Genomic DNA, 18125 nt, shown 5'->3' on the forward strand with positions numbered 1-18125 from the left:
CTGCATGTTCAGGACCATATCTGAGCCCATGGAGCTGTTCTTTGGAGCCTCAGTATATTTGATTTTGAACTAGACAGTTGCTGAAGCAGCCTGTAGAGAGCATTGCTTTAAAGCGGTCTCCTCTGAATGTGGCTTTTGCAAGAAGGAAGGTGAGAAAAAGAGCATGGGGAAAAGCTTCAGAGGGGTAGCCGATTTAGTCTGTAACTGGAAAAACGTAAAAAACAATAAATAGTCTTGCAGTATCTTGGAGACTAACAAAACATGTAGATGGTATCATGAGCTTTCGTGGGCACAACCCACTTCTTCAGATGAAAGAAGTGGGTTGCGCTCACAAAAGCTCATGATACTATCTACATGTTTTGTTAGTCTCTAAGGGTATGTCTACACTAGCCCCCTAGTTCGAACTAGGGAGGCTAATGTAGGCATTCGAAGTTGCAAATGAAGCCCAGGATTTAAATATCCCAGGCTTCATTTGCATCTTCCCGGGTGCCGCCATTTTTAAATGTCCCTTAGTCCGAACTCCGTGCCCATGGCTACACGCGGCACGGAGTAAGTAGTTCGAATTAGGATCTCCTCGGAGTTCCACGAGGAGTAATGGTAGTTCGAATTAGAGATCCTAATTCGAACTACCTACTCCATGCCGCTTGTAGCCGCGGGCACAGAGTTCAGACTAAGGGACATTTAAAAATGGCGGCGCCCGGGAAGATGCAAATGAAGCCTGGGATATTTAAATCCCAGGCTTCATTTACAACTTCGAATGCCTACATTAGCCTCCCTAGTTCGAACTAGGGGGCTAGTGTAGACATACCCTAAGGTGCTGCAGGACCATTAGTTGGTTTTTAAGTTTTTCGATGGGGAAAAGGGCTCTATCCCTTTAAAGACCAGGCTGGAGCCTATATAAAGGGAGGAATAGAAGCCAGGCAGGCTGCAATGGGTGGCAGTTTCTCCCTGAGGCACCTGAAGACAAGCCTAACCTGATTGAGAGACTTGGGTGTGGACTGTAAGTTTGTGATCTGATAAGATTATTGTAATGATTCGCAGACCGAGAAACTGTTGAAAAGATGCCTGACCTGACAAACTGTTTGCTTGAATGATCCCTGGGTTGAAGCCTTAGTAAAAGGGACACAATTTATATGTATTGACTTCCCTTGCCCCTGGTCTGTTAAAACAGAATCTATTGCTGCTCCACTTTGGGAAATTACAGATGGGACTAAGTGCTAAAACAAGACTGCAAGGGATTGACTGCATCTTCACAGAAGGTGATTGCTGCCCCAGTACAGGAGTGGGGACTGAGACAATTAGACTTGCTGGCTAATAAGGTTTATAACTGATTGTGTTGCTAACATAACTCAACAAAGAGAGGCTGCCCAGGGCAGCACCAGTGCCCCCCAACCATTCTCTATTTAAAACATGCCCAATATCTCCAGGTGAGATTGTATTTGGGTGAAGTGTTTGCAGTACCTTTTGAATTGGCTGCTGCGATGTATTATTATTTCTAATTCAAGTGCAACACATCAATGTTATTAAGAACTGTGGCCAGAGACCAGAACATCAGAACGGGATCTAATGGGAGCTCTAAAATCTGCCCCACTCCAGGCAGTTCATCTATTCTTGATTTTCCAGTAATGTTCTAATACAAGGAAATGTGCTGTTGTAAGCACCTATGTTGGCACAGAGAAATGTGTAAAACAAAGAAGCACAAAGGTAATGATAAACGTGCCTTTAATGATGTGTGACATGCTGCAATTCTGTCCAATGCTGGCCTTACAACCTCCCATTCATATCCACAAATACCGTGTGCCTGAGAGCAAGGTACACCTCTACACTCATTATCAAGCATACAACTTCTGGATTTTGTCCCTGATCATGATGATTTGCTGCCCACAACCAAGGCTCTACATGATTCTTTATGCTTTCTTCATAACCACTGTTCAGATCTTCTGTGCCAACCTAATAAAAGCACAAAATACACAGACTGGGTCTCATCCTTGTAAACCTCCTCACAGTCAGGTGAGAAGTCTTTACCCACTGGCCCAACTGAGAAAGGACTGCGTAGGCAAGAAAGGATTTGTAGGATGCTGAGTTCAAGCCGTATGTAGCCCATATATGTACTCACATGTGCGCCCCCAGGTTTGGCAGCTTATGATCACTGAGAAGCAGTGTGGGTCATCTCTTACCTTTCCACACAAAGATCTTCCTTGCAGCACCATAGTCCAAAATGAAACACTCTTCAGATAAAAGCATAGCCCTCAAGAAGGGATTTTCCTCTGCTACCACCGATACCTTCATGGACCCACTTGCATCTGATACCTGATGAAGTTATAATTTCAGATTTAAATCAAACCAAGCTTTTATAGTCAGATCACTTTGCCCTCCTCAAACTACATTAGTTATTGCTTTACTAACAATCCTGTATAATGATTTCATAGAATCCATATGTTGCTAGAAAGTTGTGACAGTTGTGAGAACTTTAAAAAAAATGGTTTCATTTCACTTTATGTCCAACAGAGGGAGCTATGCTATTAGCTTTGTGATCTCTATCAGCAGCCTTTTCTTACAATCTTATTCATAAGTCACTTTCTACCCCACCCCTGCTCAAATACATATTTTATGATTACCTTATATAATTTAAAAATATGTTGATCCTTCACAATTGATAATTGTGGCTAAAACACCTACACTCATGAGATACTCTTATGCAATGGGAATTAGTCATTTAAAGCTTGATTTAGCTACTGATTCATACACGCACAGCATGCACACGCAATTAAAGACAGGTACAATCACATGCAGGTGCAAAAGGGGAGGCTGGTGTAAAGCCCCTCCTTGGATCAGGGCCAGTTTTGAACAGCATAGTTAAAAACATTCCCTAGACCAAATCCTTGGCTAATGTAAATCATTGAATATAACTGAGCTTAGCTGATTTACAACGACTGCAAACTGCTGGAAATAATAGGTGTCTACAGCCTAAAAACAGAGGTTAGCATCTCAGGGACTTTGCATGTACAAATGTCACTGCTTCTGTTTATCTAGCCACTTAAGAACTAGAAAGATTTGGTGCTTACCATATACAGTTTAGCAATTCTCCTGTTTGTGACATCAGCTGCTTCATCGTCATTATCATCACCCTCACGAAGTGGTGGCTTAGCTCCTAAAACCTGTACACCAGAAGAAAAACAACTTCATTGAAAAGGCAATATGGATATCTCAGTAAAAGCACTCACATGTTTTGAATTAAACTGGATTATCTCTCTCCATTATTATTCACAGATTATAAATCCCATCTGTTGGCTGGCTTGTTTGCAAACATACAGGCATGTGTGAACCACTGTGTCAGATCTGCAGCTGTACGATATGTTGCTATGTGCTGTCTTTCCCACATGCCAGCTCCTTGATTTTGGGCACATTGGGAAAGGGATTCATTATGAGGGTCAGGCAACTAGATTATGTAGAACCAATTTAATGTTTCACCTTCTTGCTTCTTTCTGTTTATTTCCCTACATTCCAGTTTTGGTCATTCATATTTTGGAATCACCAGACACTCAGGATACCATGATGTTTGGATACTAAAGAACAGATATCCACTTATTATTCAAACAAATTCACAACACTTCATTAATAGTCCAGGTACTCAAAGAAAAAAAAGGCAGGTGACATAATGACTTTTATTGTACCAACACTTCCCTTGGCGGAAGAAGCAAGTTTTCAAGCTTCCCAGAACTCTTCTTTGGGTCTGAGATTATTGTAGCCATGCTGGGCTCAAGATATGAGAGAAACGAAGTTGTGAAGTAATATTTTTTACTGGACCAACTTATGTTGGTGGAAGGTACACGCTTTGGAAGGTTCAACAGTCCTCTTGAAGAGTCCTGTGAAGTTCAAAAGCTCGTACCTTCCACCAACATAAGTTGGTCCAGTAAAAGATATTACTTCACCGACTTTGTTTCTCTCATATCCCGAGCCCAGCATGGCTACACTACAGGTTTTAACTGGCTTTTTGACTATTAGGCTCTCTTCCTAATAACTCTCATTTTAATAAGATTTTTCTCTTTTTGATTCACACATGACCACATCCAGTAAGCTTTACTTAGGCAAATAATTGCAATGGGATCCTTGTATGAGTAAGGGCACCAGGATCTGGCTCAATATGTGATAATAAACTATTAAAATCAGATATAAGGTCAGTAAAAACATTTCTGTTGACAGTAGATTTGCATTGAGCCATGCTAAAACATTGTAAATATTTGATTACAGGGATGCAGCACAAAGCGCACAGTTGCAAAGAGTTTGGAGGAAAAATACCATAAATATGTAATAAATATCATGAGCCATCTGTTTGGTTTTCTAGCTCGGCAATATTATGCAAGCTGGACGTGACTGTCCCAGGTTTACCTCTACTTCAATCAAACTGGTTAAACCCCAAGAAATCAAAGTTCTCAGCCTTTGAGAGATGTGTATCCATTAGCATTTCAACAGGTAACAACAGTGTTTACTCTACAAATTTACTACTGCAGATTTAATATTTCAGGTAAACTGGAGTAAATTTTGGTGTACAGGTCACGTAGCTGAACGATACATTATAATCAATGAGAATATACGACAACAACCAGAAGAAATGCTTTGAAAATGCTCCTCATTGTGCACTTTCACTTAAAGTTAGAACCATCCAAAGCCCTATTGGCTTTTTTACAGAAAAGTCAGACAACAACCTGGCAGCAGGCACATTTCTTTTTATAAGTAGATATGGGATATATCACCAGCTATGCAATAGCCTCCTGATATACTAAGAGTTTGCAACAAACACAACCAAGGGGCTGACAGAATTGCCAGGTCCCATGGCAAGGTGTGGGAGGGCAGCTTTGTGCTCCCAGGAAGGGCAGGGCCTTGAGCAGAAGGGGTAGAACTGGGGTAGCCAGCCCTCAGCACTGCCCAGACCGCACCCCTCTGCCCAGTCAGTCCTTCAGTGCTGCCCAGTGTTCTGTCACTGATTTAAAGGGCCCATGACTTATGCCTTCTTGGTCTCTACCTCCACCCTGGTTGGTGGGCCTGAACACAACGATGGTTCGATTAAGATACAAACCCAACTGTACTGAGAGACGTGGCTGCAATGTGGTTGCCTGTAGTATGGTTAAAGCAGATTTTCATCTGGTCACAAAGATGGGAACTATCTGTAGCAGCAGGGGTGGGTAATAAAAAAATGGCAGCCTGCCAGCGTTAAGTTCTTGACAGGCTACCACCACTATGTTTACCTGCACCTCTGCAGGTATCAGATGATCGCAGCTCTCATTGGCTACAGATCACCATTTGCAGCCAATGTGGGCGGTGGGAAGCGACAGGGTGGATAGGGACCCCACATCGTTGCTGCTCACATTGGCCATGAATGGTGATTCATGGCCAATGAGAGCTGCGATCATTCGATACCTGCTGAAGCAAAGATAAACAGAGGTAGGAGCCCACCAGGGGCTAATCCTATGGACTGGATCTAGCCTGTGAGCTGGAATTTGCCCACCCCCATGCTAGCTTTATAACTGTTAGTGACTTAGGAGCTAAAATGGCACCAAGCAGCTGCCCTTAATCTACAGACTGTGCAAAGCGTGTCAGCACCATTGCAAACATCCAATTCAAAGAGGAGCTGTGCATAACAAGTGCTAACCAGGGCCTAACAGCATGTGAGCAGAGTCAGATGAGCTCTCCTCCTACATTAAATAATGAGCTGGGGGGAAAGGCTTTAGGAACCAAATGTGTTTGCATAAATACATGTGTGCAGCATGATGGGAGCTTCTTTCCCAAAATGATGCCTTTTGACTGGCTGGTACAAGTTTGTTTGTTTGTTTTTTTCCAGTTTTTTTCTGTGAAATTATAGAACAACACGAATCATTCTTCAACTGAAACCTTTGAACTTCCTGCAATTTTAACATAAAGAAAAGACAACCACGGTTGTTCAATATGAGAACAGTCTGGAGTTGCATCAATAATAATTGAAAAGTACTTTACATGTCATATCTCTTCAGGAATTGTTGCTTGCACAAATGTCCCACACAGCTCAATAAACTTGTTTTGTATTCTGATAGACAGAAAATAGACTTACATGCATTTTCTGCTTTCTTGTGATTCACAAACATGCTTAACCTGGCCTAATAAAAGTGGGTCATACTTGCCAAGAAGCTCAAGTATACCAAGAAAGTTTCCATTTGTAAGATCACCGATAGTTTGACTGGAACCAAAGAAAGCCAACCCCATTCAGAAAGAAAAAGAATGACATTCAATATGTGCTCAAGGATTTTTTTCCAGTTATCAGTTTTTGTGTTTATTTCACTCAGGAGTATGTTTTCAATTGAACTGTCAGCTAGTGCTGCTCTGTTAGCTTACAGCTGAGCCGGATGTGGTTATTGTACACGAAGACATACAAGAAAAATCAGGAATACAAAAATCTCCTCTGCGTGAGATAACTAATTTAAAGGTCAAACTCACCCTCAGACCAAGCAAAATCACTTTACAGTAACAGAATCAATTATGACTTTCAAAACCTTTAAAGTATGCCAAGGCTGTAAACAGTGTTTCATAATGTAGAATCACTAATCACAGAAGCTACTCCAGTCATGCAGATGAAAACTCAGATGTAACTGAAAAATTGGCAAAGGTCCAAAGTCCCATGATGATTTAAATACTTTTTTTGAAGGTATATATAGCTTCTTTTGTTGTCTTGGTTATAACTGCAAGGTGTATAATAAATGGGAATGACGTGGTAGAAAATGTCAACATTTGAGGCCCCTTGGTCTCCTGAGGCCTGGGCCAAATGGCCTTCCTGGACCCCCTCTGATAGGGCCTGCAGAATAGAAGCCTTTTTTCTCCCAACTACCTCCCCCCCTGTCAGGCAGCATCCCCAAATGCAGCCACTAGTGCTGCTGCCATCCCTTACTGCCCAAAGGATGACTGGATTGAGTGGCTGTAGGGCTGTGCTGCTGCAGTGACTTACAGTGCACAGTCACTCTCACTGTCTGGTTCTCAGGCACTAGCACAAACCCAGCAGGGGAATGGTCAGATACCAGCAAACACCTCTTTTGACACTGGATGGTCAATTCACCAATAGCAGAATAAATATTTGATTGGTTACCCCCTGAGAAATCTACAATGCTCAGGACCGCAAACAGATTCACGCCCTTGGAGAAATAGAGGCAGGTTCAAGGTAAGGAAGCTTAGGATCCCAAGTCCCACTTCAGAGGTGACTTAGCAAAAGATTTTTAAAGGTATTTATATGCTTAAACAGGCATGAAGACACTTGAAAATAGGCAGCTGTGCATCTTGGCACATCTAAAAACCCCAGTGTCTTTAAGCACCTAAATATACCTTTTTAAAAACTGGCCTTGAGACACATTCAAAAAAGCGAAATTACTCACCTTGGTGCAGTAACTGTTGTTCTTCAAGATGGTGTCCCCGCAGGTGCTCCACTGTGGGTGCTGGGCTTGCCCCAGCGCCGCAGAACAGAGACTTGTTGTAAGCAGTCTTCGACCGGGCTATGCATGCGCCCCTGTGCTTGCAGTGTTCGCGCTATTTTCCTGTGCACGGTCCATCCAACCGCTAGTTCCTCGAGACCGACTCAGAGTCTGTAAGACACAAAGAAAAGCGGACTCCGAAGCGGGGAGGAGGGCGGCTAGTAGAGCACCTGCGGGGACACCATCTCGAAGAACGACAGTTACTGCACCAAGGTGAGTAACTTCGCTTTCTTCTTCAAGGATGTCCCCGCGGGTGCTCCATTGTGGATGACTGCGTAGCAGTAGCCGTCAGAATGGAAGGAGGGAAGCATGGAGTCCCTAATTATCTGCTGTGGAGAACACCGCATTCGCCACTTCACTGTCCGAGCGAGTGCCCAGTGATAAAGAATAGTGTCTAGCAAAAGTGTCGTGGGAGGACCACATCCAGGTTCCATGATGGTGGGATTGGGTCTCATGGTGGGCTTAAATTAGTGAGGCCCTTGAGGAATTTCTTTGTGGTGGGATGAGCGAAGATGGAAGCTCCCTCCACCAATGCCATTTGGAGGGATGTTCTTGCTGATGTGTAGCCCTCCTGGATGACCGATTTCAGTATAGACTTTGAGTCAGGTAAGTGGTCTATCAGTGAAGTCAAACGTGAGAAGGTGTAAAAGGTGTAATTGGAGCGGTGCGCCGTATAGTTAGCAATTCTGAGTAATAGGGTTGCAGATGTGTAGACTTTCCTGCCCAAAAGACCCAGTCTCTTCATCTCTTCATCGGAGGTTTGGTGTTTGAATTGCGGAATCTTAGCCCTCTGTTGGGCTGCATCCACAAAAAGGGAGTTAAGTTGAGAATGGGTGAAAAGGAACTCCATCCTCTTCATGGGAACGAAATATTTTCTATCGTCCCTCTTGTTAGTCGGGAGTGCCAATGCCGGGGCATGCCATATTTCGTCAGCAATCTCTAAAATACCCTCGTTCAAAGGAATGGGGAGGCGCGATCTGTGCTGCGGCTGAAGGTTTCTAAAAAGTTTGTGCTGCTTGTCCTTGAGTTCCTGCAGCAGTATCTCCTGAATGATGGCTACTCACTCAAAGGTCATCAGGCATAGAGACCTCGCCAGGGATGACCGCTTCATCCGGTGGAGAGGAGACTGCTGGGGAGACCTCGATCGGCTGTTCAGAGAAAGGCACATGGTCGGGTTCCGACGGAAGTTGACAAGGCGAGGTCACATGTTCCGGAGGAATGGAGGGGGCAGGAGCTGGGGAAGGTCTGGAAGAGGCGTAGTCATACGCAGAACGTGAGCAGTAAGAGTACCTGCTGCGGGAGTAACAGGTGTAATAGTTATTGCGAGGGTATAGCCTGTCCAGCGGTGAGCGTCTCTCTGGACATTAAGAGTGTGAGCGATGCGCATGATGACGTGGAGAATACGCTGAGTGAGAACGGCCGTATGACGCTCTGGAGGAGGCAGGAGAAATAGATGACCCGCGGTAATGATGTCTTTGAGAATGAGGCTGAGCTGCCAGGAATGGTAATGGCAGTCTGGCAGGAGAGCGTGGAGACCTGCGGCAGCTACCATAATAAAATGGAGAGTGTGGTGCCGGAGGAGAGGGTGCCAGTACCAGGGAGAAGACAAGGGAACGAGACCGGCTATGGAGCTGAGGAGTCAAGGGGGCTGGGCTGCCCACTTCTGATCTGGAAGCGCGAGCTATAGATCTGGCGGGAGCCTCATTCCCCGGTGCCGATGACTCAGGCACTGTAACAGTCAGTGCCGAGATGGTATGCTGCACTCGTGCCAGCGCCGCTTGCTCCGGCACTGTGTGTTGCTCTGGAAACGGTGCCACTGCTGGTGTCATTGTGTTCGGCTCTGAGGAGGCTCTCATTGGCAGCTCGGTGGTTGGTGCCGATGCTACCCTCAGTGCTGCGGTGCGTGCTGGCTGTTCCAGCTGCCTGGGCTTCAGTGAAGCTGTTGGTTTGGGACGCAGCTTAGTGGTGCTGGAGGTCCCAGGTCTGTCTCCCTGGCTCACCCTGCCCTGGATGGCAGCAGGCAGGGATCCTGTGGGGGAGAGCCTGTGTCTTTTTGACGCGGCCATGGTGGGAGATGAAGCCCGCCGTTTGGGGGGCTGTTCCTCTGTGGCAGATAACTGACGCTGCGGCTGGAGGGCTTTGTCGAAGAGGAGCATTCTCAGGAGTCCCTCCCTATCTTTTTGAGTCCTAGCCATGAGCTTAGTGCTGTAGGAGCACTTCTGGGGAACGTGGGACTTCAAGACATTTTATGCAGTCCGCATGTCCATCGGAGGCTGGCATTGCCTCCCAGCAAGTGTCACATTTCTTAAAACCCGGGGATGATGGCATGCCGGCGTTTTTACTGGGGTGTCAATAGGGAGCAAGAGTCATTCCATTTCCCTTTCTCTTTGTTTATTTCTTTTCTCTCTTTTTTTTTTTTTTTTTAAGGGGGAATGAATGAACGAAGGAGGAAGGGAAACCAAGTTAGGGCAATTTACAAAGTGATTCGAGGACATATAGTCTCACAAAAGAGGTTGAGGCGAAGAGCACGGTTTCTATCCATCTGCAGCCTGAGGCGGTCTGGAGAAACTGGCGGTTGGCTGGACCGCGTGCAGGAAAAGAGCACGAACGCTGCAAGCACAGTGGTTCATGCGCAGCCCGGCCGAAGACTGCTAACAACAGGTCTCCGTTCTGCAGCGCCGGGGCAAGCCCGGCACCCACAGTGGCGAACCCTCAGGGACATCCTCAAAGAAAAATGGAATATAGGTACTTTTGAAAAAATTTCCTCTAGCCACTTAAAAATAGCTTGATCTTGCACAGATAATAAACCAAAAGCCCTTGTGCAGGGGAGGAGGGGAAACACCTCTGACATTTTCGTATGTGTATCTAGTTTCCTTTGTTTCTCTCTGCTATGCAAATAGCCATACCTAGGAACTCCTTTGGCATGCCTGAATTCTATTTAAATTCTCACGGAAGAAAGTTTTCTTCTGGCACTCAGATTTTACAGCATACACTGTCCCAGCTAATCTACACTGCAAAAGCAAATATTTATGTTCAGCATTAATGTCAACATGAGATGCTACAGTGGGCAATAGCTCATAGTCGGGGTGGTACATTAGAGTTGCTAAGAGGAGAAAGCTGAACAGCACAAGAAATAAATGAAGGTTTCAGATTGTAAAACATTTTCCCCACCCTCTTTGTGATTATTTGCTCAGAACTGCAAGGAAAGTTCAAAAAATTGTATACAAGAGAACAGAGCTCATGGTAATTTTCAGTGGAGCAGGAAATTGCCCTTCCCCACCAATGGTCACAGCACTATCTTCCAGACCTCCACAGGCTATGATCTCACTGTACTGGTTACTAACAGGCTCACATCAAACCTTCTAAACCTCCCTTTGCAGTATCCAGCCCATTATCCATTCCCTGACATGAGTATGAAGATCACCTTCTGGTGACCTGCCTTAACTCACAGACCTGAATATTATACTTTTCAGTACATGTGTATATAAAACACTCCTTCCTTATTGTATATACACATCTCACAATGATTATAATGACCTCTGTGACACAGGCTTCCATTAAAGACCTTACATGACACTCTGGTGAACAGATCAAGGGAATCCCAGTAACCCTTGTAGAATAGTGATAGAGATGTAGCCGTGTTAGTCTGGGGTAGCTGAAGCAAAATGCAGGACAATGTAGCACTTTAGAGACTAACAAGATGGTTTATTAGATGATGAGCTTTCGTGGGCCAGACCCACTTCCTCGTCTGGCCAACGAAAGCTCATCATCTAATAAACCATCTTGTTAGTCTCTAAAGTGCTACATTGTCCTGCATTTTGCTCCAGTAACCCTTATGCATCTTTGTGACCTCTGTTACTGGTCCCAAGAGGTCTCTGACTTACAAGAAGCAAGCCACACTATACGAAATGCAGCCTTCTCTCAACCCCTTTAGTGTGGTTACTATCTCATTGTTGTGTATTTTCTATGCATTTTAGCACCGTGGCTCTTCCAGCATTACATCAGTAAGACAAAATACCTTAGTCCATAGATGAGCATGAGGCATGATAGACTCCTGCCAACTTCTTTTACAACCTTTCTTAGACTGCATCTGTTATGGTGTTATGGGAAGTATTGCTGTAGCTATATCGGTCCTGGAATATTAGGGACCTAGTGGGTTATGGATGCAGTTTTGCTCCTCATACACTAGAGCACAAGCGTGGATCATTGCAGCTGAACAGCCCACTGAGGGTACTTCTAGACAGAGGGGCTATTTCGGGATGCCTCTGGTATCCCGAAATAGCTACCCCTCACATCTTTTAAACGCGCCTGTTATTTCAAAATAACAGGCGCAGTATTTTGGCATCCCTGTAACCCTCATTCCACAAGGGTTAAGGGATGTGTCGCAATAGCACATTATTTTAAAATTTGGCACTGTGTAGACATGCCAAATTCTGAAATAAGCTATTCTGAAATATAATCAAAATAAGATATGTAATTTGCATAGCGCAAATTGTGTATCTTATTTCGAATTTAGGGTGCTGTGTAGATGCACGCTGAGTCCCTAGTTTAGTGATACTCAGACCTCAATGATTCAGGAGCAAAATTAGCAATTAACATTACCTAAAAGTAGAGCTGCATGCGCCTCCCCTTTGAAACGCTGAAATGCAGTGTTGCCCCTTGGAAGCACCATCGCAGCATTTCGGAGGGGCAGCGCATCAGGAGCCTGGGATCAGCTAGTCACTCCAGCTGATCCCCAGCTCCATGTTGCAAACTCCCTTTGAAGTGCCACTCTGGTGCTTCAAAGGGACTTTGGAACAGTGGAGCCAGGGACTTCAGCTGATCCCTGGCTCCACTAGCACTGCCCCTTTGAAGCACCGGAGCGGCACTTCAAAGGAGCAACGCAGCATTAACGCCTGCGATTAACTTGTTAAAAAATAATGCGTTAATCCTGTCCTGCATTAATCACAGGCATTAACACAGGTCAATTGACAGCCCTACCCAAAAGAGCTACAGCAGTGTGAATTCATGGTTTCATTTACTATAGTGCTACATGTCCCGGCTCTTTCAGTTGTCCTGGCAAAACCAAATCCCGACCTTGCTTTAAATTAGGAGAAGAGGAAGCTGCATACCAAATTTAGTAGTCCTAGCTCTTTCCATTTAGGAAGAGTTCTTGAACAAATGGACTTGCAGACAGACAGACAGATGCACACATCTCTGAAATGACAGACCAAGTATTGTTATTTGATTACTATAATAATTATTTTCCCATTACTATTGATTTAGAACAGAATAAAAGCATCCTGGTTGATTAATAATTAAATTGCATAGTGTTATAAAATCATGTGCTACAAAGAGCTGCAGGAGACACATTAAAGAGCAATTTGGAGCTCATGCACCTCAGTCTAAATATTCATCTGAAGAAGTGGGCTGTGCCCACGAAAGCTCATGATACCATCTACATGTTTTGTTAGTCTTTAAGGTGCTATTAGCCTATTGTTTTTTTTTTTTTTTTAAATTCCTGTTACAGACTAACTCAGCTATGCCTCTGAAGTCTAAATATTGCTGACCTAGCTAAAATTCCTGGTGCAGTTCTCTGAAGCAGTGGCTTCTGGAAGATTTTGAATGTCCTTCTAATAGTTTTTTTTTTTCTTTTAAAAAAAAAGCCTCTGGAGGCCACCTACCTCTTGCAACCTTTTCAGCTTCTTTATGGAGCATGAAAGAGGTCAGAAAGGGATTTTTTAAAAAGATTTTTTGGAAGTAGGGTCTCCTTTTTATATTGAAATTCATGCTGTATCTCGCATGAAAGACATGCATTTGCTCCTAAGAAGCTCTGTATGTCTTTATGGTGGTCAAGGCTTATGCTTCTAACAATACAGTCAAGTCTAGCAGAGGTGGGGAATCTTTTTTGGGCCAGGGGCCACTAACCCACAGAAAAAAAATCAGTCGGGGGCTGCAAACACAAAAAACCCCAATCCTGACTGACTTGGCCCCCAACTGAGAAGGACAAAGACACTCCCAGCATTTCCCCGCACACCAGAGCCTAGTGGAGACCCAGCAAGTAAATTTTGTGTACTCCAGCCCCATGAAGGCAGTGGGGAGGGGGGGGGAAGGGAGAGGGGGAAGAGGAGGCTGCAGCACCAGTGCAGGCTCCCTAGTATGGGATGGGGGAGCCCTGAATCTCAGGGGCTGGATCCAGCTCCTGGGCATTAGGTTCCCCACCCTTGATTCAAAAATGGCTGCGTATTTCAGAATGGTTTGTTAAATCCTTCAAAGCAAGACCCTGGGGCCTGGTCATGTGATTCTTCTTCATAGCATATGCACAACATGCCCCAGGAGGCACATGGTTGGGATTCATCACCAGATTTCATCTGTGGTTTGGATCGTTAGCTTCCTTGGCCTGAGGACTACAATATGAACCTGATTCATGTGCAGATTAAAGGCAACAGTTTTGCCATTGATGTCAATGGGACCAGAACTAGGCCTCAAAACAGTGAAACATTACACAATATAGGGGAAATTCCCAGCTCTATAAGCATTTACAAACTGTATTTTACAACAGCAATACAGGTAGGATTTTTCCAAGGCTTTGTGTTAGCCACTGTCGATGGCGCGTAGCCCGGGGAAGGCTGCGCCTGGCCGTGCAGGGCCCTGCAGCCGTGGGGGGAAGGGTGCTGCTGGCCGGTGCTGCAGGGGTTAACACAGCCCCCGCCCCGAGTGGTCACTACAGCCCAGTGGGAGCTGGGCGCCTCCCACAGGTTGGTGCCCTGGACAGCTGCCCAGCTAGCCCACCCTTTAGTCCGGCCCTGATACTCAGGCTAGCTCTCATCAGGCTACTGAACTAAAAATAGTAGTTGAGCTGCAGTAGCACAAGGAGCAGTGGGTGATAGTATGGAATAGCTGCTCTAAGCACAGAGTTCAAGTGGGTGTATACTCAGGATAGCTAGCCTGTGCCACTTCTTGCTGCTGTCTGTCTAGCATGTGTATGTCTATTTGAACACCCCCAGCACCATATGTAGTTGTAGTACGTATCTTTATTACCATAACTCCTAGCCTTCACCCCGCCCTACTCTCATTGTTACCTTTTTCTTTTATGCCATGCTTGAATGTAGGGCTGGATCATGCATAGACTCACAAAAGCTGCTTACCTGTATGTACAGAGTAGCCCCACTGCCTTCAGGGGATCTATTTCCAGTGTGTGAAGTTAGGCACATGTATAAGTATCTGCAGGACTGGGGCTTAAGTTTGAAAGGTTAGCAGGGTGAAGTCCTGGCATTTAGGGCTACAGATATTAAAGTCGATTGAGTTATACAGCAGGGAATCTGCTCCTTGATGTTCTGCTGGTTTACAATGATTGTATTTACATATTTCTGTACCTTTATGGGTTCATGAGTCAGGCTCCTGATAAATTATATGAGAGCATATGAAGAGGCCTTTATACTGATCTCCTTTTCCATTTCTGCAGAAGTGAAAGGTTATATGTCACCATGGAACTGACACCCTTCTGAGGATCTCACGGAGGACTCTTTTGTGGGGACACAGGTTGGGTTGTTAGGATTTGGGCAATGTACGAGCGGGGAGAGAGCGGAAGTGGGGAAGGCAGTGGTATGGACTACTTGAGCATGGACAATATGGAGATAGGACGACTACTAGGGAAAGTTAATACAGCTGCAGGATAAATAAGCTTTTCCAGTGACCCCTCTATAGCAGAGTACGTCCATGTAAGGGGGGGTCCTCAAAGCAGTATTGGTCAGGGGAAGCCCCAATGGTATGGCTCCAATTGGAAGCATGTCATCAGGAGATTAGAGGGAAAGCTGGGGGGTCTGGGCTAGCGCAAAAAATGAAAGGTCTCCATGTGAGGCATTGCATGGATCTTCGGGATTCTTTGGGTTCTGGTGGGGGTAGGCTGAACTGCATGAGGGAGGAAACCGCATCCATTCCTCTCCTAGGTTCCCCCCCATGAAAATATCAACAGGATGAGATACCCAAGGAAATGACAGCAAACAGCACTATTTCTGTAGCCCTTCCTTATTTATCTGTGAATTATAATAGCTTTTCTTAATCAACAGAGCTGTAATATTGTAGAGGAAAAACATTACCATTTCCATTAGTTTTCTAATCTGTAATTATACGGTTTGGGGAAGTACTTATAACTAACAGGACAGCCTTGTGAGCATTCTGGTTGCTGCCTAGGAAACCTCATAGCAAAGATGAGTGGTTTTCTTACCTGCATGAATGTGAGCAAGGCACACTCTAAGAAGTACTTCCAGAAATGTATAATTACTTCAGAAAGCAGCTACCTTAGCTCTTCTGGCATATGCAATTACAGGTTTTGCAACCATGTATCTTAGGGTGCACCCTACACAGCACAGTTATCTCAAAATAACTGATGTTATTTTGAAATAACACTGTGAGCCTCTTCACAGCAATTTGGATGTGTAAACAGTTTATCTTGAAATCTATAAACCTCATTCCATGAGGAATAATGCTTATTCCGAAATAGCTATTTCAGAATAGCAGTAGTGTGGATGCTCCACTGCTGCTATTTTGAAATAGCTCCTCCTCAGGACCATTCAAAGTAATTACTTTCCAGTGCCTCTTGGGGCTCTAAATCAAGGTAGTACGTCCACATTAGGGGAGCCTGCCTTGACCTAATTTTGTGGCTTGCCTGTGGTGTAGACGTGCTATTTTGAAATAAGTTATTCTTGAAGAAATACTCTGAAATAGCTTATTTCAAAATAAGCATGCAGTGTAGATGTACTCTTAGAGCTCTTCATAAAGTACAGCATGAATATCACGTACTGTAATGATATCCTGTGCCTAAAGATTTTCAGAGGGAATGCCTAAAGTTAAGCACCCAAATTCATATGCAGGCACTAGCATTAAGAGCTTTGGGCTATTTTTCAGATGTAATCGGCACCCACAGCTCCCACTGAGTTCACTTATGTTTACGTGTGTAACCTTATGGACCCAAGTGTGAATAATCTGGCCTAACGTTATGCATAATAATACATCATTACAAAAGACATTGTACTTGTCATCTAATCTAATCTTCCCTACTCAGGCAAATCTCCCCCTGACTTTGTATATCAGTATAGCTCCATTGGTTTCAATGGAGCAATGTTAATTTATACCACCTGGTCAATGTGTTTGGTTTGAATGAGGACTTCAGAGGAGAGATTTTTAAGCAGAAAATTTTCAACTTTGACATATAGGAGACTTTAGTCATGATTTCTTTTAGTGAATGAATCTAAGTGGTTAGAATAAGAGTCTGAGAGACCTTGGGCAAATCATTTGATCAATGTAGGTATCTGTTTACACATTAGTAAAGTGCAGCTAGGGCCTTGGACAGAAACATGTTATGTTACTGGAAAAATAAAAGGGTGTATTATTGTAAGTGTACTTCCCCAGGGCATGGAGAGACTTTAGCAGTTCATGTTTGGAGAATGCCCTGACTCACTGACATTTGCAGCCAACATGTTCATATTTTAGCTGGCTAACTTTAGGGTTCTAATCAGAGTGGCCTAATGCTCCCCATTACGCCAAACAAGACATGGGCACCTCACACCTCTGAAAACCAAGCTATGTCTGTAGGCCCCTAGCTTTAGGCTCTACCTTTTGAAACCCTGGGCTTGTGCTAGGCTTCACACTTCATAAACTATGAGACATCTTTGGAGCAGGGACTCTTTTTTCCCCCTCTCCATTTGAACAGCACCCAGCACAATGGGATCAATGTCCATGACTGGGGCCCTAAATGTTACCACAATAAAAATAACAATCATGCTGCCAGCAAAGCTCCTGGATTGGGGCAGGAAAGCTATGGCCCATAGGCTACGTCTAGCCATCAGACCTTTATCTGACCCTCCAGCTCTGACCGTGGAAGGGAGTTGGAGGTCTGCCCCACTTCACGCATGCCATGGTTCTGTGTGGCTCCTGGAAGCAGCGCTGGTTCTGCAGCTCCAACTGGCTGGGAACTGCAGCCAACGTGCTGTGCGGGGGTGACATCTGCAGATGGGGCAGTGCACAGGAGCTGGACAGAGGAGGTGCTGCTGCTTCTGGGAGCTGCTTGAGATAAAGCTTCACCCAGAGCCTGCACCCCGGTCCTCCCTGAATCCTTACACCACTAGAACACTAGAACTGGAAGGGACCTCGAGAGGGCATTGAGTCCAGTCCCCTGCCCTCATGGCAGCACCAAGCACTGTCTAAATCACCCCGGATAGGTGCCTAACCTGCTCTTAAATATCTCCAGTGATGGAGATCTACAACTTCCCTAGGCATGCCCCAGTCCTTATCCTGCTCCCTCCTCTGAACCCAGCCCAGAGCACCCTCCTGCACCCTAAACTCTTCATCCCAGCCCAATCCCAGAGCCCACATCTCCATCTAGAGCTCTCCCCCCACCCTCATATTCAAACCCTTTTGCCCCAGCCTGATCCCAATCACACCCACTGAGCTCTTTGATTCCAGCCTGGAGCATCCTCCCACATCCCAATCCCGTATTCTGTGAGCATTCATGGCCTGCCATACAATTTCCTTAACAAAGTGTAGCCCTTAGGCCAAAAAGTTTGCCCAATCCAGGTATGGACATTTGCCTGCCACTACTGTTGTGAGGAAGAGTTCCCAGGAGCAACCTTCTCCATGAGAAAGGGGAAGCACAAT

The 18125-nt window shown here is 45.0% G+C and overlaps 1 protein-coding gene across 1 annotated transcript in view; it reads right to left on the reverse strand.

The window, feature by feature from the left end:
• Positions 1-18125, reverse strand: part of SCIN (scinderin) — a 103404-nt gene that overhangs the window by 26623 nt on the left and 58656 nt on the right. Inside the window, exons 5-6 of the mRNA XM_006114524.4 lie at positions 3066-3158; positions 2178-2310 (exon numbers count right to left, since the gene is read on the reverse strand). Of these exons, the coding sequence (XP_006114586.2) occupies positions 2178-2310; positions 3066-3158 (226 nt within the window). The remainder of the gene's footprint in view (positions 1-2177; positions 2311-3065; positions 3159-18125) is intronic.

Source organism: Pelodiscus sinensis, chromosome 2 (genome assembly GCF_049634645.1).
Source record: "Pelodiscus sinensis isolate JC-2024 chromosome 2, ASM4963464v1, whole genome shotgun sequence".
Lineage (NCBI taxonomy): Eukaryota > Metazoa > Chordata > Testudines > Trionychidae > Pelodiscus > Pelodiscus sinensis.